Source organism: Papio anubis, chromosome 3, assembly GCF_008728515.1.
Source record: "Papio anubis isolate 15944 chromosome 3, Panubis1.0, whole genome shotgun sequence".
Lineage (NCBI taxonomy): Eukaryota > Metazoa > Chordata > Mammalia > Primates > Cercopithecidae > Papio > Papio anubis.
Genome location: NC_044978.1, coordinates 15,955,348 through 15,978,321, shown reverse-complemented (window position 1 = coordinate 15,978,321; position 22,974 = coordinate 15,955,348). Strand labels below are relative to the sequence as shown.

The window sequence follows — 22,974 nt, the reverse complement described above, 5'->3', positions numbered from 1 at the left end:
TAAATTATAACATTTTACTTTGAGTCAGAATTAAGTAGACCCTAGCTTATAATTTCCTAACAACTTGTTTGGAGCAAAGATTTGGGATTATAATCTCAATTAAAGATGGAATGTGTGTCTTAGGTAACAAATTCACCTTTCTCTATGTGAAAGGGTAGGGACGTTACCAACATGTTTCCAATGAAATGGCTTTTGGTGCATTCATGGTAGCAGAGAATTTACTCCACATTTAAATACACTCTGGGTAATTAGGAATAGTACTTTCAGCAGGAGATTTTAAAAAAAACTCATCTTGAATTAATAACATTCTAAAAATGGCTTTAAGAGTAGCTCTAATTATGCAATTAATTGTTCAAATAACTTCAATTTTTATGTTAAAATCATTTGGTAGTTGGTAAGTGTAAAAGACCTTTATTCCATGCAATACATTTAAATTCTAGACAATGAGCTTTCCTCTCATCCTCCACCAAAACGACTCAAAAGAATAGCATTGCCTTTACTAATTAAAACATGTATTTGATAAGTGTGACTTTTTTCTTTCTAGTATTTCCTTTATTCAGGGGTTAAATATAAATTCTTGGCTTGTATCCACCATCCTCTTGAGTAGCACTATTTTCCAGAATTATTCTGCTGGCATCTGAGGGGTTCATGCTAAAGGAGATTTTTTTTTTTTTTTTAACCTGTGGTTAAACAAAGATTTTTTTTTGCCTACTGGAACATTATGTATACTTGCTCCTCCCAAAATGAGTGTGTGCATGTGTTTAAAACTATAAGCTGAAATTACTTCTTGAAAAATTATGGTATGAAGGGGATACTATGATTCTTAATTTCTATAAAAAGAATTATTTCTTAGAAATGCAATTTAATCTCTATATACTATAATTTGCTTCTAATGATAGGTTTATTTCATTGACTACTATCTCAGGACAGAGGAGATGAAGTCTTAAGGAGCCAAGTTGGCATATTTGAAAGGTAAATGACACTTGCCAACTACCCTGGAGCAAAATGACTTAACAAAATAAACAGAAAAGCACCAGGATTCTTTCTTTACTGCAGTATTACAAGTGTAATAATGCCTCTAAACATGTAGAATAAAGTAAACGAATGCTACCTTATTTGACTCCTAATAAATTATGTCGATAACTTGTTAAAAACAAATGATTAGCAAGTAGTAAATATGAATGTATAAATGAGCTGAGATGTATTTTAAAAACTAATAACATCTGGGTGCAATGACTACAGAGAAGACAAGAAAGGGGATGGCTGAGCAGTGAGACTCCATTTGCTACTTATTTTGAGAGCAGTGACCTGGACCTCTTGTGAAATATTCTCCTGTGATTTCTCCACCTATAAATAACTTGCTGTGGGTCTGATGGCTTCTAATCAGTGAATAATGATTGTCAACCGGGCCTCAGTTATCAACAGCAACCACATAAGCATTTATGGGGCATTTAATCCTCATAACAACCCAGTGAAGTCAGGAATATAATTATCTTCATTTTAACCATGAACAAACTAATATACAGTTTAGGCCATTTGCAAAAAGATCATCAAATAATCAAATATTTATTCTACTCGTGCTATGTTTTAGGCATTGTGCTGGTCTTAAGGATGAAACAGAAGACAGTCTGTACTTTCAATTCCTGTACTGTCAGCCTTCTGAGAGAAACAGATGAATTCCCGGTCAATTACAATATAGAGGCAAAGAGCTAATACATGCAGTTCTGCTTTGGTTTGCTGCAAGATATAGAACACATTTACAGGGTCTGAGGGAAGAATTCAGCTGGCAGTAGCAGAGAGGCTAAAAGTGTTCTCTTTCTTGTGTGTGCTTGCTAGTGAAAATAGTCCAAGTTTGTCTTTTTTGTGTTGTTGTTTTTTGAGACAGTCTTGCTGTGTCATCCAGGCTGGAGTGCAGTGGTGCGATCTTGGCTCACTGCAATCTCCGCCTCCCAAGTTCAAGCAATTCTCCTGCCTCAACCTCCTGAGTAGCTGGGATTACAAGCGCACACCACCGCAACCAGCTAATTTTTGTATTTTTGGTAGAGATGAGGTTTCATCGTGTTGGTCAGGCTGGTCTCGAACTCCTGACCTCAAGTGATCCTCCCACCTCAGCCTCCAAAAGTGCTGGGATTACAGGCTTGAGCCACCGCACCCAGGCTGTTCATCTTTATTCTGTTAGATCCACAAGGCTTTAGTTCTTTGTAACCATATCATAGCTTACCACTTTACCACATGAGAAGCTACTGCTCTCTTTTGCACATGTAATGCCACAATAGATCTTACATTTATTTTCAGGTCTGTGTTTAGGAGGGTACTTATCTATTGGGCCAAAGAAAATATACACTTGAGAAAAACACTGAGTAATTTTTGAGATACATGGAATTTAAAGCTGGCTGTTTATAAGATCAAGTTACTATTTATAAACTCTCAATTTTAATATCAGATGTTTTAGCTGCTGAAGAATGTTTTATTTGTCATTTTGAATGTTTTAACATTTAGAAACTCACCATTACATGTATTTTCCAGACACAGGGAACAATTACATAGATTTATAGCATCAGCAGAGCCATCTGTAGATCTGACTAGATTTAGAAACGAAATGTGTAACACACTTGGTCTGTCATTGAAACTCTGAATAGTGGGAGTAGAGCACCAGGATATTGTCTGCTCTGCTTCTGTTTTCTAGGAACTGCATCTCCCCTCTAAATTCACATGGTTGTCATAGGTGCCGCCATGTTTGTAAATGTGACAGTTGATTGGTTCAGGGTGGGAGGAAGATCCAAGCTGGTCTAATTGCATTATCTCACTATTTTTTTCTCATTGAGTAGGCTTGGTTAGTCAGAGTTTATTCTATTTCAATCCCAGCTGGGTGAAGTGAACTTCAATTCTGGCATTAATTACCTGAAATTAGCAAGCATCAGACTCCCCAGGTGTCTCAATCCTTTGCAAAATAACTGTCACTTCAGACAACAGTTGCAAGCGGGATTCTCAGGCCACTCACATTTCTGACTGACCAGCTACATATTTGGAGGCTTTTATAAGTTCAGTAATTTGCCAGAACAACTCATAGAACTCAAAGTGTGATGCTAACAATCACAGTCTTATTATAAAGGATACCACCCAGGAACAGCCAAATGAAGAGTCACACAGGGCAGGGTCTGGAGGGTTCTAGGAGTGGAGCTTCCATGCTCTCTCCTTACAGAGTCAGGGTGCCCCACCCTCCTAGCACATCAATATGTTCATCCACCAGGACATTCCTCTGAGCCTCAGTGTCCGGTCTTTGTTGGGCTCTTATTACATAGGCATGATTGACGACATCGGCCATGTCATTGCAGTCAATCTCCAGCACCCGTCTCTTCCCTAGAGGTTCAGCAATGGAAAATTCCAACCCCCTTGCCGTGTCCTTGGTCCTTCTGGTGAGCAGCCTCCATCCTGAAGCTAGCTGGGGACCTATAATGACTCACTTCATGAGCATAATGAAGACTCATATTATCCAGGAAATTCCAAGGGTTTTTGAAGCTCTGTACCAGGACCTGGGGGCAAAGATCCAATATATTCCTTGAAAGTAGAGTCTATCTTTGGAAATTCTGGTATTAGAACTGAGTGAAAAAAAAAATCAGTCTCTTTAGACTACTACTTTAGATTCCTATATGATGAAAGGTAAGACTTAGGGGCTGCTGGCTGCTCTTTTTCACCAGGAAAATAGAATCCAATATGTAAGGGGAAAAAGAGAAATGAAGCGGAAGAAGACAGGAGAAGTGATGAATGAAGGAGAGAGTAAGCGCTTAGAGATTTGAGTCCCTTTTCCAACTTCTTCCTGTCCTCGGCTTCTTTGAGATTCTACATTATCCTTACCAAATATCCTTTGCTTCTCATTTCGTCCAACTCCAGCTGAATTTCTTAAAACTCCTAACTGGGCTTTCTACTTGGTAGAGTGAGCAAGTTAATGCTCGTATGGAAATTGAAGTGTTATGCATACTTAAATAACTTTAAACTCCAGGCAGGACTTATTCCCATTTATTACACATAAGATCGAAGGTCACTGGCTGCTTTGTACAAATGCTAATCTTGTTAACTCTTCAAAGTGAGCTTGTTTGGGAATCATTCTCCACCTGTTGTCATGTTTTCACTTCTGCACTCGGACTCCAGTCTCTGGCAGTAAAAATATCTTTCTGTTTATAATGTTCTACTGTAGCAGCTGCAACAGAGAACCAGCAATGCAACTTGAAATTTTGCTCTCGCTGGCCCAAGATCTGTTTCTGTGTTGCACAGTTTGTGTTGATGGCTAGAGATCTGCTTCCTTCTGTCAGGCCTCAGTTGCTTTGAATATTACATGTTCCTTTAGGGGCCTACTATGTTTTGAATGTTTTTGTCCCTTCCAAAATTCATACTGAAACTTAATTCCCAATACAATAGTATTGGGAGATGCGGCTTTGGGGAGGTGATTGAGTCCTGAGGGCTCTATCCTCATGAATGGGATTAGGTGTCCTAATCAAAGGGCTTGAGGGAGTTCATCCCTTTTTCTCTTTTGCTTTATGTCATCAGACAGAAGCATTCTGTCATTCACACAGCATTCCAACGGGTGCCATCTTGGAAGCAGGGACTGACCTAATCAGACAGTGAACCTACCAGCACCTTCATCTGGAACTTTCCAGCCTCCAAAACTGTGAAAAATACATTTCTGTTCTTTGTAAACTTCCCAGTCTATGACATTTGTTATAGCAGCACAAATGGACTAAGACAGAGACTCATAATTGTGGTTTGGGAACCTTAATTTTGGAAAAATATTCAAGGTCTTGGTAACAATAGGTAATAGCTGACTCTGAGCTTCGCACATTTTCGTAAAGGGTCACTGAGTGTATTTATTATCAGTGTGTGGAACATATTTGCCCTACATCATAACTTTCCGTGAGCTTTTCTTTCTGCCTGCAATGCTATTCCCTGAGATAGCGGCATGGCTTGTTTCCTTACTATTAATACTTGCAGGCTTCTTCTCAAGTGTAATCATTTTAGTAATCCGTGCTGACTACCCTGTCAATCAGCCCACTTTACTTATTCTCTATCCCTTTATCCTGATTTATTTTTCAGCACTTGACATCTGACATATTAAACATTTATTTGTTCACTTTTTAATTGTCTCTCTGCTTTATTAGAATGTAAATTCTATGAAAGTGGGACACTGTCGATTTTATAAATTGTTTCATCCCGGCCTCTAGAAAAGTAGCAGATACTTTGTAGGCACTAGCAAAAATTTCTTGAATAAAACGAGAAATGGAGAAATGCCTCTACTGCTCAGCACTTTCTTAATGCTCCTTTTGCATGTGGGGGAACTTCTTGCCTTGTGAAACTTATTTCTCCAAGAAGGCAAGTCATATACTTGATTTCCAATCCGCCCTTAGAGCCTGGGCACTGATCAGATGAACCCACACAATACTCTGATTCAGAAGCTGCAACCTCTAAAAGCATGGGTCAGGAGGAATCGTGTGTGTGTGTGTGTGTGTGTGTGTGAAGGTAATAGTGGTAGATGTTCTAGTAGCCACTGCCCAGTGTCAGTGGTGTGAACTGCAGTGTCTGTGTCTGGTGGTATAAATAGTGGATTTTCTATGGCATCATTCTACATGGCATTGAGAGTTGTGCTTAGCTGTATAGCCTCCAGATTTTACTCTCTCCCCTTCTCAGAGACTTTATGAGCTATGTAAGTCATTTAAAAAAATTAATTCTGGCTGGGGGTGGTGGCTCTTGCCCATAATCCTAGCACTTTGAGAGACCAAGATTGGTGGATTGCTTGAGGCCGGGGGTTTGAGACCAGTCTGGGCAACAAAGCGAGACCCCCACCTCTACCAATAAATAAATAAATAAATATATAAATATATAAATAAACATTAGCTGGATGTGGTAGCATGTCTCTGTAGTTCCAGTTGCTCAGGAGGCTGAGAAGGGAGATGTCTTGAGCCCAGGAGGTTGAGGCTGCAGTGAGCTATGATTGTAACACTGCACTCCAGCCTAGGTGACAGAATGAGACTCTATCTCTAAAAAATAAAAATAAAAATGAATGAAAATAAGCTCCTTTTCTACTTAAACTAGCTTAAATGAGTTTTGCTGTCAGCAACTGAGAATCTTACTGACTCATAGTTGGTTTGAATCTGGACAGCATATCCAGAAGTCTATACTTTTACAAATCAACTTAGTTTACAAGCTAGAACATGGTTTGGGGGGATCTTAGTGTTCATCTAGTCAAGTAACTTTCTATCATTATTTTTATATGAGTTATTTCTTCCAATAACATTTTACAAGAAAGAGGGCACCCAATATTTAAAATTGAACTTGCTCTGATTGAAGGGTGGTAGGTGTCAGAATCCTCAAACTCTCTTCCCTCACAGTACCTCAGGCCCCTCATTGGAGTCCTTAAGGAATACAGAACATGGGAATCCACTGACAATTTAACCACCTCATTTTCCAGCAGAGAAAATGGGTACATAGAAAAGTACAAAAGGCACATGATTAGTGAGAGACCACTAACCAGAATGCAGGTATCTCTACAGCAGTCCGGAGTTTTTGCAGTAGACTTCACTGCAGCTCAAAATAAAAAAAAGAAGTAATAATCTTTTAAAGTTTTCTTCTGAGCATAGTTTGAGTAGCAAAAGCAAGAGTTTATTCAAATTTAGGCTCTAAACGTTTTAACAAATTCAATTAGAAATGTATTTCTCTAGTGTACTTGAGTGTACTTAAAAGTAGACTTTATGTGACTTTTAATTTAAAGACATAATCCAAGAAACATTTTTCTTGGGATAAAATCTTATTTAAATATTTCTCACCAGCACATGGTAATCTAAGTGCTATAAACTATACTTTTAAAATTCAAATGCATTTATAAAACAAATCAAATTTACTTAGGAGATAACAATACACACGTATTGGAATGGCTAAAATCCAGAACACTGGCAACACCAAGTGCTTACGAAGATGTCAGTCAACAGGAACTCTCATTCATGGCTGGTGGGAATGCAAAATGGGACAGCCTCTTTGGAAAACAGGTTGGCAGTTTCTTGCAAAACTAAACATACTTACCAAACTAAGAGTCATTAATGTGCTTGTTGCTATATACCCAGATTAATTAAAAATGTATGTCCACACAGAAACCTGTACATGGATATGTGTAGTAGCTTTATTTCTCATTACCCAAACTTGGAAGCAACCAAGATGCCTTCAGTAGGTGAATGGTGAGGGATATTGCTAATAGGGAAGTCTGTGCATGTGTTGGGTTAGGGTGTATATGGGAAATCTCTGTACTTTCCTCTCAGTTTTTCTCTGAATCAAAAACTACTTTTAAAAAAGTCTTAAAACTAATGATTTTGAAAAACACCAAAACTCTGCCAAAGTAATATTAACCCTTATGTGAAGTTCATGTGCTATATTTATCCTTTTGAAAGTCTCATCAAATCAAATCAATGAAACAGACATTTTCTATGGCAATGAGGACATAATAAAATAATCTATTCAATTAGTGAAATGAGTTCCTTCATTTATAAGGCAAATTCAATTACGTAATAAGTAGAGGATCCATTTGAGTTTGACCTAAATTTTCTAAACCTAAAAGAACAAACTATGGCATGGGAAATATGATTAACTTCCAAGTTTTCTCAATCATAATTTGAGACAATTTGTAATTTTTGCTGCTGTGATTGATGAACTGTCTCAGGGTGAACTATTGAGAAACCAAGAGTCACCAAGAGGCAACATCTTTGATTCTCTCTTTTATTTCTCTTTTGCAAATGATGATAATTTGTTTCTGGTGATTTGGAAGCCTCTTTTTTAATGCCTCAGCACCCAAAAAGCTGTAATTTCCTATTACATTGCTGTCTAGGCTAGTACCACAAAGCAATTCCTTTCTAATATTTTTTTTTCTTATGATTCTTCTCATAAGCATTTAATTATTTTTAAGCCATGTCTTATTTGAGATTCCTTTTTTTAACTTTTATTTTAAGTTCAGGCATACATGTGCAGGTTTGTTACATAGGTAAACTCGTGTCATGGGGGTTTGTCATACAGATTATTTCATTGCCTAGATTACTTGAGATTCTTTAAACTATTTTTTTTGTTATTGATAAGTGAGTAGAAGAATTTACCTTCAAATGAATTTATATTTTTATATTTTTCTTAGTTCCAAAAAAGAAGTGAGGAATTCCTCAGTGATATAGGACAATTTTATAACTGATGCATCATCGACTTTCTTGTTAGTGATAAGAGAGTCATGTAAGTGAAAAAGTAGTCTCAGTGCATGTCATTCAAATTGTGTCTGGTGCTCATGGTTCAATGCACCTCCCACGACACCTCTACTGTCTGCACTGCTCTCTGCATAGGCACTAGCACTGCTACCACTGGCACCACTGTGGCAGTGGGCACTGGATACATAGAATCCTCAATGCATCAAAGCTTGGATATGCTCCACAGCTTCAAGCTGTATTCAGGATTCTCCTCTCCTCTGAAGACCAGGGTTTTTTTTATTGGACCTGAAAGGGAATTATTGACAGAATGAAATCATTCCTGGAGGTTTTTAAATTCCTCATGTAAAAAGGCTAATAATTCTTGAATTAATAATTTTGACATCGAAGACCAAATGACCAGGGACCATGTAAACCAGAAAGTGTCTTAGGCAGATCTCAATCGATTTACAGGTTTATTTTGCCAAGGTTGAGGGCACACCCAGGAAAAAGAAACACAAGTTAAAGTAGGATTTTTCCTAATAGTGCCTTAGACAGATCTCAGAAAGTGTCTTAGGCAGAAAGTGTCTTAGGCAGATCTCAATCGATTTAGAGGTTTATTTTGCCAAGGTTGAGGGCAAGCCCAGGAAAAAGAAACACAAGTTAAAGTAGGATCTTTCCCAACAGTGCTTAATGTCTGTGTTTTGGATTTTCTTCATTGCTATGAACTGAATTATGTCCCTCCAAATTCATATGTTGAACCCCTGATCCTCAAGTGACTGTATTTGGAGATAGGAACAAAAAGAAAGCAATTAAGGTTAAATGAGGTCATTACATGTATTAGTCTCTTTTCACAGGGTTATAACTAATAATACCTGAGACTGGGTAATTTATAAAGGAAAGAGGTTTAGTTAACTCAGTTCTGCATGGCTGGGGAAGCCTCAGGAAAGCTAAAATCATGGCAGAAGGTGAAGGAGAAGCAAGTACCTACTTCACAAGGCAACAGAAAAGAGAGAGCACGAAGGGGACAGAACCCCTTATAAAACCATCAGATTTCGTGAGAACTCACTCACTATCATGAGAACAGCATGAAGGTAACCAACCCCATTAGCCAGTCACCTCCCACCAGATCCCTCCCTCAATACCTGGGGATTACAATTTGAGATGAGATTTAGGTGGGGACACAAAGCCAAACCATATCATAAGGATGGGACCCTGATCCAACAGGAATTGTGATTCTATAAAAAAAGACACCAGAACACACTCTCTCTTGCCCCTCTCTCTCACCCTCTTTCTCTGCACACTCAGAGTAAAGGCTACATGAGAAGATGGCAGTCTGCAGTGTGGAACAGAACCCTCACCAGAAACCAAACCCTCAGAGACCTTGACTTCAGACTTCCAGCCTCTGGAACTGTGAGAAATAGATTTTTGTTGTTTAAGCCATCCAGTTGTGATATTTTGTTACGGCAGCCTAAGCAGACTAATACATTTGTGTTCCAATTCTTGGACCTGGAGGCAGTCATAAATTAGTGAGGTATGACCAAGAGTTGTACACAATGTCTGAATAGCATTTTGCAATGTTACATTATTCATATTACTTTAAAATTTATGTATATGTATGTCTAGATGAAACATGTGAAACATGACATTGATTCTTTACATTGGCAGCTAGATGGAAATGTAGCATTTTGATTGTGAATGGTTTTACTTTTATAAAAATATTTCATATGATGTAGTTATATTTTCAAACATAAAATTAAACTTTATATATTTGGAGTTAAATTTTGATATTGATTCTAATTTTTGTTTTGTCTTTTAACTTTAATATGTATTTTTGAATATTTTAGAGGAAAAATAAGAAATGAAAAATATTTTCAGATTGGTTATGGTTAGAATTCTTTTACACTTGGCAAACAATTTTTTTTAATGCATCACGTCAGAGATGAGCAAACTGCTGCCTGTGGGTCAAATCAGGCCTATTGTTCATTTTTATAAAGTTTTATCAAAATGCCTCCACACCCAAATTTTTATATGTTGTCTATGGCTATTTTTCATTCCACAACATCAGAGTTGAGTAATTGCTGTCGACACTGTATGACCCACAAAGCTAAAGATAATTACTGACCTTTTACAGATAAAATTTGCTGACCCCTGCTTTAGATAACCAAGAATGTGTTCACTTGGAAATCATGACATAAATATAAAATACAAAAGTAGATCTTAAAATAAAAGCAAAAAAGCAAAAACATTTAAAACTAATGCTTCAAATTTAAATACCTGGAAGCTGAAAAGTGAGCAGATTTTTGTAGAGCATGATCCACATAAAATTTGCAAGCAGGACATTACAAACTATTTAAAGAAGATTTCATGAAAATAAGCAAAAACATTGTTCTTACCAAATTCCCAACTAGAATTGGCTTAGATTCAACCCTGCAATGTCAAATTCTTCATTAAATGAAACTGTAACCACTGGCCAAAACAATGAGAATGAAAGAGATAGTTATTCCTAAAAAAGTCATACTTCAGAGATGGCAAATATACCTTTGGTCTGCTCATTAGAAGTTGAAGAAAACTACATTCAAAAAATCTGAAACCTGGATAAGAAAGTCAAGACCTCTGGAACTTTACTCTGTTTATTGGATGATGATTCTGGAAAATCGGCTGTCATATCCTGACATGAGTGAGACTGTTTCTAGCAAAGCAAATCTGATTCAAATCAATGAATAAATTTTTCCATTAGATAAACATGGCAGAACATTTATATTTCATTTTCAACCCAAATTCTTTCAAATTGGAAAATAAGTTATTGTAGTCTAAGTTCAAAGACAAAGTATCTTGTTACTACTGTTATGCATTTCTCAACCAATGTTCATGATTGGTTTTGGCAAATGAAGATATTTGTGACTGGAAACACATTGTCAATTAAAAAAATGTGAAATGTTACATGCATATAACATTAGCAAATATTAGAACTGAAAATTAGAAGACTGAGTAAATGACAAACAATTGATATTTTTTGGCAAAGAAGTAAATATAGAACAAAATACAAAATATTGTTATAATATTCTTAAAAGAATATTGAAAGATAACATGTGTATAAGATTTGGAAAAACACAACGAGGTTTATTGTAGCATTAATATTTATTTTAAAAAATAAAAACTTTTTAGATCTTATGAAATATTTTCCAATTTGGTAACAGAATGGCTGAACACGTAGTATGAATTAAAAATAATGAAAAATACGACTTCTCTCTGGGATGGAGAATTCAAATTAGATCATTAATTTATTGGATAGGCTGAGCGGCAGTGGGAGCTGCCGGTGGTTGGCGCCTGCGGAGTTCCAGACCATGCTGCTGTTCTGCCCCGGCTGCGGAAACGGGCTGATGGTGGAGGAGGGACAACGCTGCCACCGCTTCGCCTGCAACAGGTGCCCCTACGTGCACAACATCACCCGCAAGGTAACAAATCGGAAGTACCCAAAACTGAAAGAAGTGGATGATGTGCTTGGTGGAGCAGCTGCCTGCGAGAATGTTGACTCTACTGCAGAGCCATGTCCCAAATGCGAACATCCTCGTGCTTACTTCATGCAGCTTCAGACCCGCTCTGCAGATGAGCCGATGACCACCTTCTACAAGTGCTGCAGTGCTCAGCGTGGACACCGCTGGAGGGATTAGGGCCAGGATGGCCCAGCTGCCTTAGCGTATGCTTACCTTGTCCCTCGGCGTAGATGCTTAGCTGGCAGTATGAATCGTGTGTCCTGAGGGTCTTTGCTGGTGTAGTGGAAAGATAAACCTTTTGAGGTGAAGAGCTGGGGGGTCAGGAAATGTGATCTATCTGCCAGTCTGAGTGGATGAAGTCACGAATATCTGGGAGTTTTTCTGTGTGGGGAGGAGACAGAGACCCATAACTAAATACGCTCTGTTTAAAGTCCTGTTCTTTCATCTTCCATATTTATTGGCAGTTGACATTCCCTTACTCCCAATCAACACTCTTAAACATTTGTACTGTTTGCAAAACTTAACCCTAAATATTTAACTGTTACTTGTAAACTTGTGTAATTTATTATTTATTTTAATCACAATTCTGAGTATTTCATTAAAGTGAAAGTTCTAAAAAAAAAAATTTATTGGATAAGAAAGTGGGGGAAGAAAAAACATAAAATGTAAATATTATTCGATTTTACTGGATTTCAAAAGTCACATTGAGACACTCTTCAAAAAAAAGGAAATTGTGGTTTTTAGTAGAAAATGAATTATGACTTTAATTATGAATATGTACTATCCATGTTGCTTCCTGATAATAATATTAACCAAAGATAATGACCATCTGCACTCCAAATGTGTGTGGCTACTTCGGTTTCAAAGGGATTTAAATAAAAAAATAAATAAATACCTTTAGAAAAAATTATTTTTCTAAATTGCAAGAAACTGCACATGATATATGCAACATTTCATTAAAATACATGGAAATTACAAGGAGAAATGAAAATGTTTCATTGTCTCTACAGGAAAAGATTCATGTCCAAATATTCTCCAAACTAAATTTAATAGACTCTTTTTGGCCATTAGAAAGCAGGTTATCATTTCAACTGAAGAGAGATTAGGACAAATTGAACAGCACTGCTGTTTTCAGTTCTCTTTATAAACCCCCAGATATACACAATAAAAATTAAATTCAGTTTTCTTTGCTATTTTGTCAACTTTCAGTCATCTAGAAACTGTAGCTTTACATATATTTTTCAATTTTGAAAAAAATTTAATTATTTTGAGTACATCATAAGTGTTTATATTCATTAGGTACATGTGACGTTCTGATACAACATGCAACTGTAATGATCACATCAGGGTAATAAGGTCTCCATCACCTCAAGCATTTATCATTTCTTTGTGTTAGAAACATTTCAATTGGAATATATTAAATATCTTTTATTATTATTATTATTATTTATTATTTTGAGATGAAGTTTCATTGTCACCCAGGCTGGAGTGCAGTGGCTTGATTTCAGCTCACAGCAACCTCTGCCTCCCGAGTTCAAGTGATTCTTTTGCCTCAGCCTCGTGAGTAGCTGGGATTACAGGCACTTGCCACCACCACGCCCAGCTAATTTTTGTATTTTTAGTAGAGATGGGGTTTCACAATGTTGGCCAGGCTGCTCTCAAACTCCTGAACTCAGGTGATCCTCACACCTCAGCCTCCCAAAGTGCTGGGATTACAGGAGTGAGCCACTGTGCCCGGCCATTTTTATTTTATTTTATTTATTTATTTATTTATTTTGAGATAGAGTCTCGCTGTGTCACCCAGGCTGGAGTGCAGTGGTATGATCTTGGCTCACTGCAACTTCCACCTCCTGGGTTCAAGTGATTCTCCTGCCTCAGCCTCCTTAGTAGCTGGGACCACAGGCGCCTGCCACCACGCCTGGCTAATTTTTGTATTTTTAGTATAGACGGGGTTTCACTATGTTGGCCAGGCTGCTCTTGAACTCCGGACTTGTGATCCACCCGCCTTGGCCTCCCAAAGTGCTGGGATTACAGGCGTGAGCCACTGTGCCTGGCCCTAAATATTTTTTAAAAACAGGTTGTTAACTTGTGGAAAATGTAAATATCTAGACACCTGTGCTTCCATTGGGAGTCTTACTCCCAGCCTCTCGGTGTCGGGGCTGGCCTCACTTTCTTCATGGGTTATCATGAGGGACATCGGGTGGGAGAAAATGTGAAAGCACATTGACTGTAGATGAGGCGACTTTCCGTTAGCCTTCTCTCTACTACTGCTACATTTCAAAGAGGTCTTTGGTTGCTGTTTTTAGGAAGTGGGGCTATTGCTTCACACTCCAACTGTTTAGTATTTTCTTTTTAATTTGATGACTTCAGTTTTCCAATCTGAAAAAGATGCTTTGGTTTGAATGAACCTATGTAAGTAGGCTTCTCCTGTTGAAGATTCAAAGAAATTTCCTTTTTTTTTTTTTTTTTAAATTCTACATGCTTCTAGGGGGAAATGTCTTCCCATCTAGAAGTATCAACAGTCTATCACTATCCAGACATATTAAATTGAACGATTGATTGCAACAAAGGCTATGCTGTTATATTTAAGCAGTTATTACATATCTCGTATGCCAAAATTGTTAAAAATAACAAAGGCCTACTATCTTGAATGTGGGAAACCAAATCATTTTTTTAAAGGCGTGATTAATTGTGTGAGTTTGAAACCCTTAAGTAGGTGTGGTAAGCTGTATTCTGTGGGAACTTTCTCAGTATGTGTGCAACTATGTAAACAAAAAGTTAAAATGCAGCTAACACTTTCCCTGGCATTTATTAGCATAGCAAAGAAAGCAGAAACCAACCAATTTTTACATAAAAAGACAGTAGAAAGCTGTGTCTGCTTGCATTACTGTTCGATCTGTGGGTGCCAACTATACGCATAGAAACAATTTTTATTTATAGGCCTATCACCAAAATGTGTTCTTCATTAATTCATATTTTTCTCAGCCTCACATTACTTCTTGAACTCATCCAGGTAGTTTTTAAATGCTAAGGGTAATTTAAAACTGAGCAAATTCATGTGTACCCCATTTGTCAGTGTTTAAGAATAATTGAATGGAAACGTCCTTACCATTCATTCAATATTTTGTTAATTTGTTTACCTTTAATGAACCTGAGGAATACCACAATGTGAGCGTGGCTGGATCTTTTGAGTTAAAATCCACACTGGGAAAGAAATAGACCTTGAACATCTTGCCAAAGGTATTTAGAAATCTATTTCTCACAAGATTAAAGCTGAAAGTCCAAAGTAACTGCAGTTTATTCCAGCAATACAGTTCAGTGAAATGCTGTTATATCAAACATTTCCTCATATATGACACTCATTAAAATAGAAAAGACCTCATCTGAAGGCTTGTAAAGTGACGTTTCTTCCATATAATATTTTCCTGCATGTAATGTTCAAAAATTGTAGTGCCCTGGAAAACATTACAAAGGATTTTCCTTGTAGATCTGTACTTGTTGTTAAATTTCTTTTGGGCTGTCCTTCTGGTGGGTGTTTCATAGCCTTTTATAGATTTGGTCTATATATAATAGGAAAAAAGCCCCGTTCATTTGATTTTAAATAGTATCCATAGGAAGCAGCAGGAGAAAGTTTGCATTCCTGGGTGAAGGTCCTGGAGCACACTTTTTTTTTTTTTTTTTTTTTTTGTTTCAGATGGAGTTTCGCTCTTGTTGCTCAGGCTGGAGTGCAGTGGCATGATCTTGGCCACTGCAACCTCTGCCTCCCCGGTTCAAGCATTTCTCCTGCCTCAGCCTCTAGAGTAGCTAGATTACAGTCATGCTCCACCGTGCCTGGCTAATTTTGTATTTTTATTAGAGACGGAGTTTTGTCGTGTTGGTCAGGCTGGTCTCGAACTCTTGACCTCAGATAATCCACCTGCCTTGACCTCCCAAAGTGTTGGGATTACAGACATAAGCCACCGCAGCTGGCTGAGCCCATGTTTTGTTCCAATAAAGGTTCAGTCATGCCTTTCCATTTTTTGCCCACTGAAGTGTGTCACCCATGCTGTTCTCTGCAACTAATGGATGGATAAATTGTTGTTTGTAGATTAAAGTGGCCCTCTCAATCTGGAGAGTAACTTTACCTACGTGTGTGTGTTTTTTAAATACTGCATTAATCAGAAAGCCTCCATTTAAAAAAGGTTACTGACTTGTATTGCAATAGTGTAATTTACCCATACCCGTTATTCAACAGCCTAGCAAATGGTGATTACATGATTAAGGCAGTTTTCTACTTCACCATAAGGCTGTTAAGTTCCTAGTAACAGTTTTCTAGTGTGCAGTGTATAGGTTATATACAATGAAGTTCATGCAGACATAATCTACCTTCTACTTCTGCATATTATGTATGTTTTAAGCAAGTGTTAATCCAAAAGCGCCTTCTTATTCACTCAATCATTTATTGAAAAAAAATTTGGAGCATCTACTACGTGCCACCAGGTGTAAGAGTTGACACCGTCCTCATCTTTCCAAATTTGCAGACATGAAATGGGGGCTTACAATAGATTGTGATGAAAGTTGACATCAGTGAAAGCACAAGATGTTACGGGGAAAAAGACCAAAGGGATCTGACCTACACCTACTTTATGGAGTCAGGAAAGGCACTACAGGGTAGACGTGGTGGGTGGCATTTAATCTGAAACCTGAAGGTTGACAGGGACAAGCTAAGGGAATGTGTATGTTGAAAATTGAGAAGATTCTCAGACAGAGGGAAGAGCACTTGCAAAGTCTCAGAGGTCAGAGAGAATGTGGTGTGTTCAAGGAACCAGCAATTTGAGGCCAGCTTTGAGGTAGAGAAAAAGAGAGCATGATGACAGGCTGTATGTCTCTTCCTACCATGTTTCAGGCTAAGCAAATTATTTTTAATGTTAGCTAAGGTAAACCATAATAAAAAGGTCTGCTAAGCAAGTTATGGAATACATTTCAAATTTTCTCTAATACTGCACATTCAGGGTTCGTTGCACAGGCAACCTTGCCAGGCCTAAAATCCAAATCTGCTCCTGGCAAGGAGAGATTTCTTTTTACGGTTTTTAACTGATCATCTGGGTGCCAAGAGGATTTTGCCCCAGCTGAAGGGTTGTGAAATTGAGTCTAAGTTGGGGTTTGGGGCATGGACACGCATTTGGAAACGGAAAACTTTCCTGTAGGATAACAGCTCTAAGTCTGCTGCTGTGTGCTTGTGCTCCCCTCCAGGCAGGGAGGACATGTGCTGCTCAGGGTTCTGAGCTGACGCAAGCCTCTTACCTCAACCCTCTCCTCCTGTTGAAAGAACCCCGCTGGGCTCCACAGAGAAGAAGAGGATGTGACTCAAAGATTCTGGGTTTCCTTGGTTCCCTGGGCTGGGAGTCAGAGATAATGGAATCCAGGTGTGTGATCTGCATGTATGCAGGGTTTTTTTTTTTTCCCCTTTTTCTTTCCAAAGCAGAGAAGGTGAGAGAGCCCCGAGGTGTCAACTGTGGCAGAGTGCTGGCGGCATCCACAGTGGGGGTGTCACTCAGGGTGGTGGTATCAGAGATGGTGGCAGAAAAATCTGTCAAGGCTCGCTGGGGATGGCTGCTGTGGATGGCAGCCCAGTGAGGAGAAGCCAGTGCCATCTCACCTCAAGGTCCTTCTTTCAGGGATCTTGCCAGGAAGCTCAGTTGGCAGGATGGGAGCAGCAGACACACAGGGTGGTTAATAACAACAAACAAAGGTAACATCTGCTGAAGGCCTCTACAATCACAGATTAGAAAACTGAGGCACAGAGAGGCTAAGAAACTTATTCAGATGAGCAACAGAGCTGGGACTTGAACACATAAGCACCCTGCAGGGTTTACCTAGAAAGTCATTTAGGACACAGGACGTTCCTCCACAGGGTTCCTAAAGAGATGCAAGTGAGAGAGACAACAAAAGGTTGCATTTTGATTGCATTGTCTGGGCTAGCCATTGGAAAAACATTTATCTCATGAGGTTCAGACTTTTATAGTTTAAAGAAAGGAAAGGAAAGGAATCGAATGGTCTCCCTTTGCAAAAATCTCATACCGTCCTTTAATCATGTACATTGTGCATGGTCTCGATGTCTTCCAAGCAGTTTGGAACTTCGGTTTAATTTTATCAGTAGGAATCAGGACATAGACTGCTGTAAAGGTCCTCTTGCCTGCAAAGGTCTCTACCACTGCCTGACAGTGCCTGAAATTCCAGTATTAAATAATCATTCCTTTGAATATTCAAGTTTTATTTTACAGAATTCTCTCTTAAAATATAAACATCCCTTTAAAGGATAAATTTAAATCCCTCAAAAGGATGGCAAATATGTAACACCATATTCTGAAAAAGTTTCCATCGTATGTAGAAGGTTAAAGGGAGCAGGAAATGGATGATAAATAGGGAGACTGATTTCCCTGAGAAGGCGCCAGTGAAAAATTGCTTCTTGAAATCCCTGAATTTATGTGTTGCAGCTTGATGACATATTTTCATAAAATTGTGAGCAGCAATAAAGTTTAACTGGATGGATTCTTTTATTTCAGTGATTTTCCTCAGTGTTGACTGCTTAGTTATTTCAAGAAAAGCTAATTATTTAGAAACATTGCTACCCATATCAGTGTATGTTCATACATTAAAAAACGATTGTGTCTCAGATAATAATGAAAAGAGACCCTATTTTGAAATTTGCCTGAATAACTCTATTAGATCGCCACAAAGGAAATAGTATAACATCGCAAAATAAATTATCTGTCTTTGAAGCAATCAAATGTCCCTTTTGGCTATGGTGGTGGTTGTGCATGGTGGTAGTGGTCACATCTCGTCAGGAACCATATGGAGTATGGTGGAGTAGGTGTATGCCTATAGTGGAGGTTGGTAGATGTCTGAGGTTGATGTTGCATTTTCAACAACGTTAAGTGGCCCTACTGAATTTATTACTCCTTCTTTTGTTGCATCTACTACTCTGATTTTCAAGTTATTGTTAAGAAAAAAATTACAATGAAGATTCTACAGCATAGGTAAGTACAAGCAAATCAGACCCAATGTGTGAGGAGCTATATTCTAGGAGAACTGAATAAAATGTGCACACAAAACAATTATGAAAGAATCACAGCCTTGTTGAAAATAATGTATCATAAAAAAGTAAGACCCAGAGTAATTGTGCTCTAATGCAAAAAATGTCTGTTTTTGTATTGGCTTTATGGGTTCTACAAGAAGTGGTGAAAAAGCAGGGTAATGATAGCAGTGACCTTGAATTTCTTCTCCTATAAAAACAATGTAGACTGAAGAAACCTTTTGTACACCTCTCAGGGCTGAGTGAGAATCAAGAGAGTCTGTGTATGTGAAAGTCCTTCTGGCCTATCATGTGTGAGATATCATAATTACAAACTTTGTTCAGAAACATTTGGTGTGGGAGACAAAGGTTTGGGCCCTATCATCTCTACTCACGTTATCAGGAGACAGCGTTGCTAAGTGGACAGACGTGGCTATCCGTGAAGTCCACAAGGTCCTTGAAATTTCATTAGAATACTCTTCTTTCCAATCTTTATTCAGATTCTCAGTCCACCCTAACCTCGAAGTGTTAAGAACCACTGTCTGGGAAGAGGTGTTTTCTGTATATTTTTCTAAATGATCTAATAGTAAAAGAAACAGCTTCACAGACAATTTTGTCTTACCAAAATTTCATCAATTCTTAGAATTTATGAAGCCCAGTTTAAAAACGCAAGAGGATTTAACTCTATTGGGGACACAGTCGCTTTCACAGAGTCTCACCCATCAGGGCTGCATACCCTCAGGCAACTGATGCACCTTAGGTTTGAGTCAATGCTTCAAAGAATGTGCTGATTCCATGGCATGGCATGAAGTGTCTCAGAAATAATATTTGCATCACAGTGGACATGCTGCATGGACTTTGGGCGAGTCTATATGGATTTTGGTGAAAGATGTATTTCATTAACTTTGCAAAATTATAAGAAAAATAAAACACAAAGAAAGGGCAGATTTTAGAGACTGAATTTGTAAAGTTCTCCCAAATAAAATATTTGCAGACACTTTAATGAGAAATTTGTGCTTGCTTTAGTTTATCGGGTTTAACATTTGAAATGACTACATGAGAGATTTGCTCAAAACTTGTAGATGAAAAAAAAATTAAATGTTTCTTGATGAGAAACTTAATTCAAAATAATTTGTCATCTAATCAAAAAATATATGAATTGAAACAATATTTTAGTGTATCTAATAAACTTCCCTTCCTTTCATTGAACATTTCTTATGAATTCCAAATCAAATGGAACAATTTTATATGAAGTATTTCAAACTCATGAAACTGTAACTTTGGGAATGTGTATGTGTTGTTGAAGTAGTCCTCATGAAACTAGCATGGGCAACACCAGATTGACCACTGGCCACCAACAGGCACACGAACTCAACCTACATGAAGACTCAGTCAGGACCCACCCTGCACCCCCAAACTGTTGAGCTTTCCAGGAGCCCCTGCCATGCCATCCTTTCCTGACTTTCTAGTTCCCACCCCTGACCAGCTCTTGGGCCCAATGCACTGAGCTCTCTGCCCTGCAACTTTAGCACTTGGGATACAAGCTTCGTCACCCCCCTGGCCCTTGTTCAGAAAAGCTGCTCATCGTGAAGTGGACAGGCATGTGCTAGAACATCTTTCCTTGTACCCAGGAGGGATAAGAAGTGCTGGATGATGTCCATCCTGCTTGCTGTCTCTGGGGACAAATTGGGAACATATAAGTTGCCAATCCCAGATGAAGGGGCTTGATGCTAGCATCTGTGTCTTGGGGGCTCTGAATACTTCAGGTCTTGTTCTGCCGCTGAGGGCTGAGGAGATCAATATCTCCACTCAGAATGTCCTAGTAGTAAAGCTCTGGGCCAGGGTTTCTCAAACTTTAGTGTGTGTCAGGATCACTGTTAAGGCTTGTGGAAATAGATCGCTGGGCTCCATCCCCAGTTTCTGATGGGTAGGCCTGGGGTGCTGCTGAAGAATCTGCATTTGTGAGAAGTGTCCAGGAAATGTTGATGCCACTGGTAGGGAAGAATACTTTGACAGCGACGGCTACAGAACATGGCATTTCTAAAAGGATTCAATGACAATTTCCACTTTCCTTTGATACATTTCTAAAATCAATCTTTTGAAACCTGTATCCCAAGAAAATGTGGTACATATACACCGTGAGACACTACACAGCCATAAAAAGGAACAAAATGACGTCCTCTGCGGCAGCATGGATGCAGCTGGAGGCCATTATTCTAAGTGAATCAATACAGAAACAAGAAACCAAATACCGCATGTTTTCACTTATAAGTGGAAGCCAAATACTGGGTACATATGGGCTTACAGATGGGAATAATAAACACTGAGGACTCCAAAAAAGAAGAGGGAGATGGGCAAGGGTGGAAAAACTACCTATTGGGTACGATGTTCACTATTTGGGTGAGGGGTTCAATTGAAGCCCAAATCTCAGCATCATGCAATATGTCCATGTAACAAAGTTGCACATGTACCCCCTGAATCTAAAATAAAATGAAAAAATCCCTGCATCCGTCTGTCTTCCAGAAATTTTTAGAGCACGCAGAAGATTCTTGCCGTTCACAGATTTAAGATGTGAAGTTTCGAAACTATGAAAGCAACCCAAATAAAATAATGTTGAATTTCACTAAAACATGAATTTGAATTTTGTGTTACGCAGCCACGATGTGGATATGGATTTATAGTCAAAAGCTGTTTGAGTGTATCTACTTAAATGCCAGTGTCAACAACTCAAACCAGCTTTGCTACTCATGACGATTGTATATTTTAAGTGAATAACTATATATTCTCATGCTAGGGTTACAAACTCAAATGTCGAATGGGTCCAGGAAGCAACTGCAAATGAGTGGAGTGATGTGGGTAGAGAATGGGTTGAACTGGTGGGCCTGTAACCATTTAGGAGCAGAAGCCTTACAGAGCTCCAGCTCATGGATGCCAGGTAGGAATGTGACTGCTTTGCCATGTCTTCCAATTTTAAGAGAATCCAGAAATCCAGATTTTTACATGAAACCCCTTTCCCCTTTTAAAGTCAGTCTTCTGAACACCCAACAAAACACATTTACAAGCCAATTCTAAATTTGCTTTTATCATCAAATAACACTCTGCAATTTGAACATTAGTGAGGATTTTGGAAACGTAGCTTTTGAGAATGTCAAGTGTGCACTGTTCAATATTTTAAGAGTTTAGTTTGGTTTAAATATGTGACTGCCCTTTCGCAGAAGCTTTATTTTAATGAAGGAAAAGAAGCGTACTATGGAATTTCATTCTTGGGGCAGGCGATGGAGGAGGAGGTTCTTCACAGAATAACTAAAACAAACTTTAAAAAGTATGTATTCAATGCCACGAGTACGGAGCCCTGGGCCAAGCAGAGACTGCGCTCTCTCTGCTGTGCCTTATCATTATTCACATTCCTTTACCACCCTGAAAATCATTTTGGGAAACTAACCTCCAGTTGTTGAAAGCAGATATAATTTTCCTAAAATGAAACAATTTGCCAATAAAATATTTTTATCCAAGGACCAAAGTTGCTGTGTGATAGCCAAGGTGTTTATGGTCAACTCCCAATTATCCAGAACCAGGCTGTTGGATTTTCGTATTAATCCTCCTTTCCTTTGCATACCCTCTCATGATTGTATTGCTTGTACCGCTGCCATCATAAGCCTGGCAAATCGAATGATAGGATGTGGTTTTGCTAGCAATTCTTTTAAGAGTCAAGTTGAGAGGCTCTTGGAACCTACAACTTAATTTGAAGTTAGGGTTTTGGCATTTTTCATTTATACATTTTCCTGCCAATCCTGCTTTCATTTAAGTAGCTGAAGATGACTGGGAGTTATGTTTCTTCTCTTTCCAAAACACCCAGGATTTCTGGTGTTTTGCCTTGAATGGGAAAAAGCCCAATCTTTTTATAGGAGAAGTGAGAGAGGATAAACGCTGGATATCAGGGAGGGCTGAGCATCGGGCCAGCCAGCACATGGTGGGGCCAGGAAGCAATTTGAGAAGTCACTTCACAGTGCTGTGCTTAGTTTCCTCACGTAGAACTTGCACTCGATGGACAAAATTATAGATTGTCCCAAATGGGTCTGTGGAGCCCCAGCATTTCTGTCCGGGTGCCTCAGAGGACTGGGGAGCTGGGGCAGCAGATTATCTTTACCTCATCTACATTGCTTTTGTCTGCTTAAAAATGTATACCGGGCACAGTGGCTCAAACCTGTAATCCCAGCACTTT

At 38.5% G+C, this 22,974-nt stretch overlaps 1 protein-coding gene across 1 annotated transcript; it reads left to right on the top strand.

Moving 5' to 3' along the window:
- Positions 1-11,548: 11,548 nt before the first annotated feature.
- Positions 11,549-11,875, top strand: POLR3K (RNA polymerase III subunit K). Its single transcript, NM_001168812.1, is given in 1 exon segment — positions 11,549-11,875. A coding segment is annotated over 1 exon segment (327 nt).
- Positions 11,876-22,974: the final 11,099 nt, after the last annotated feature.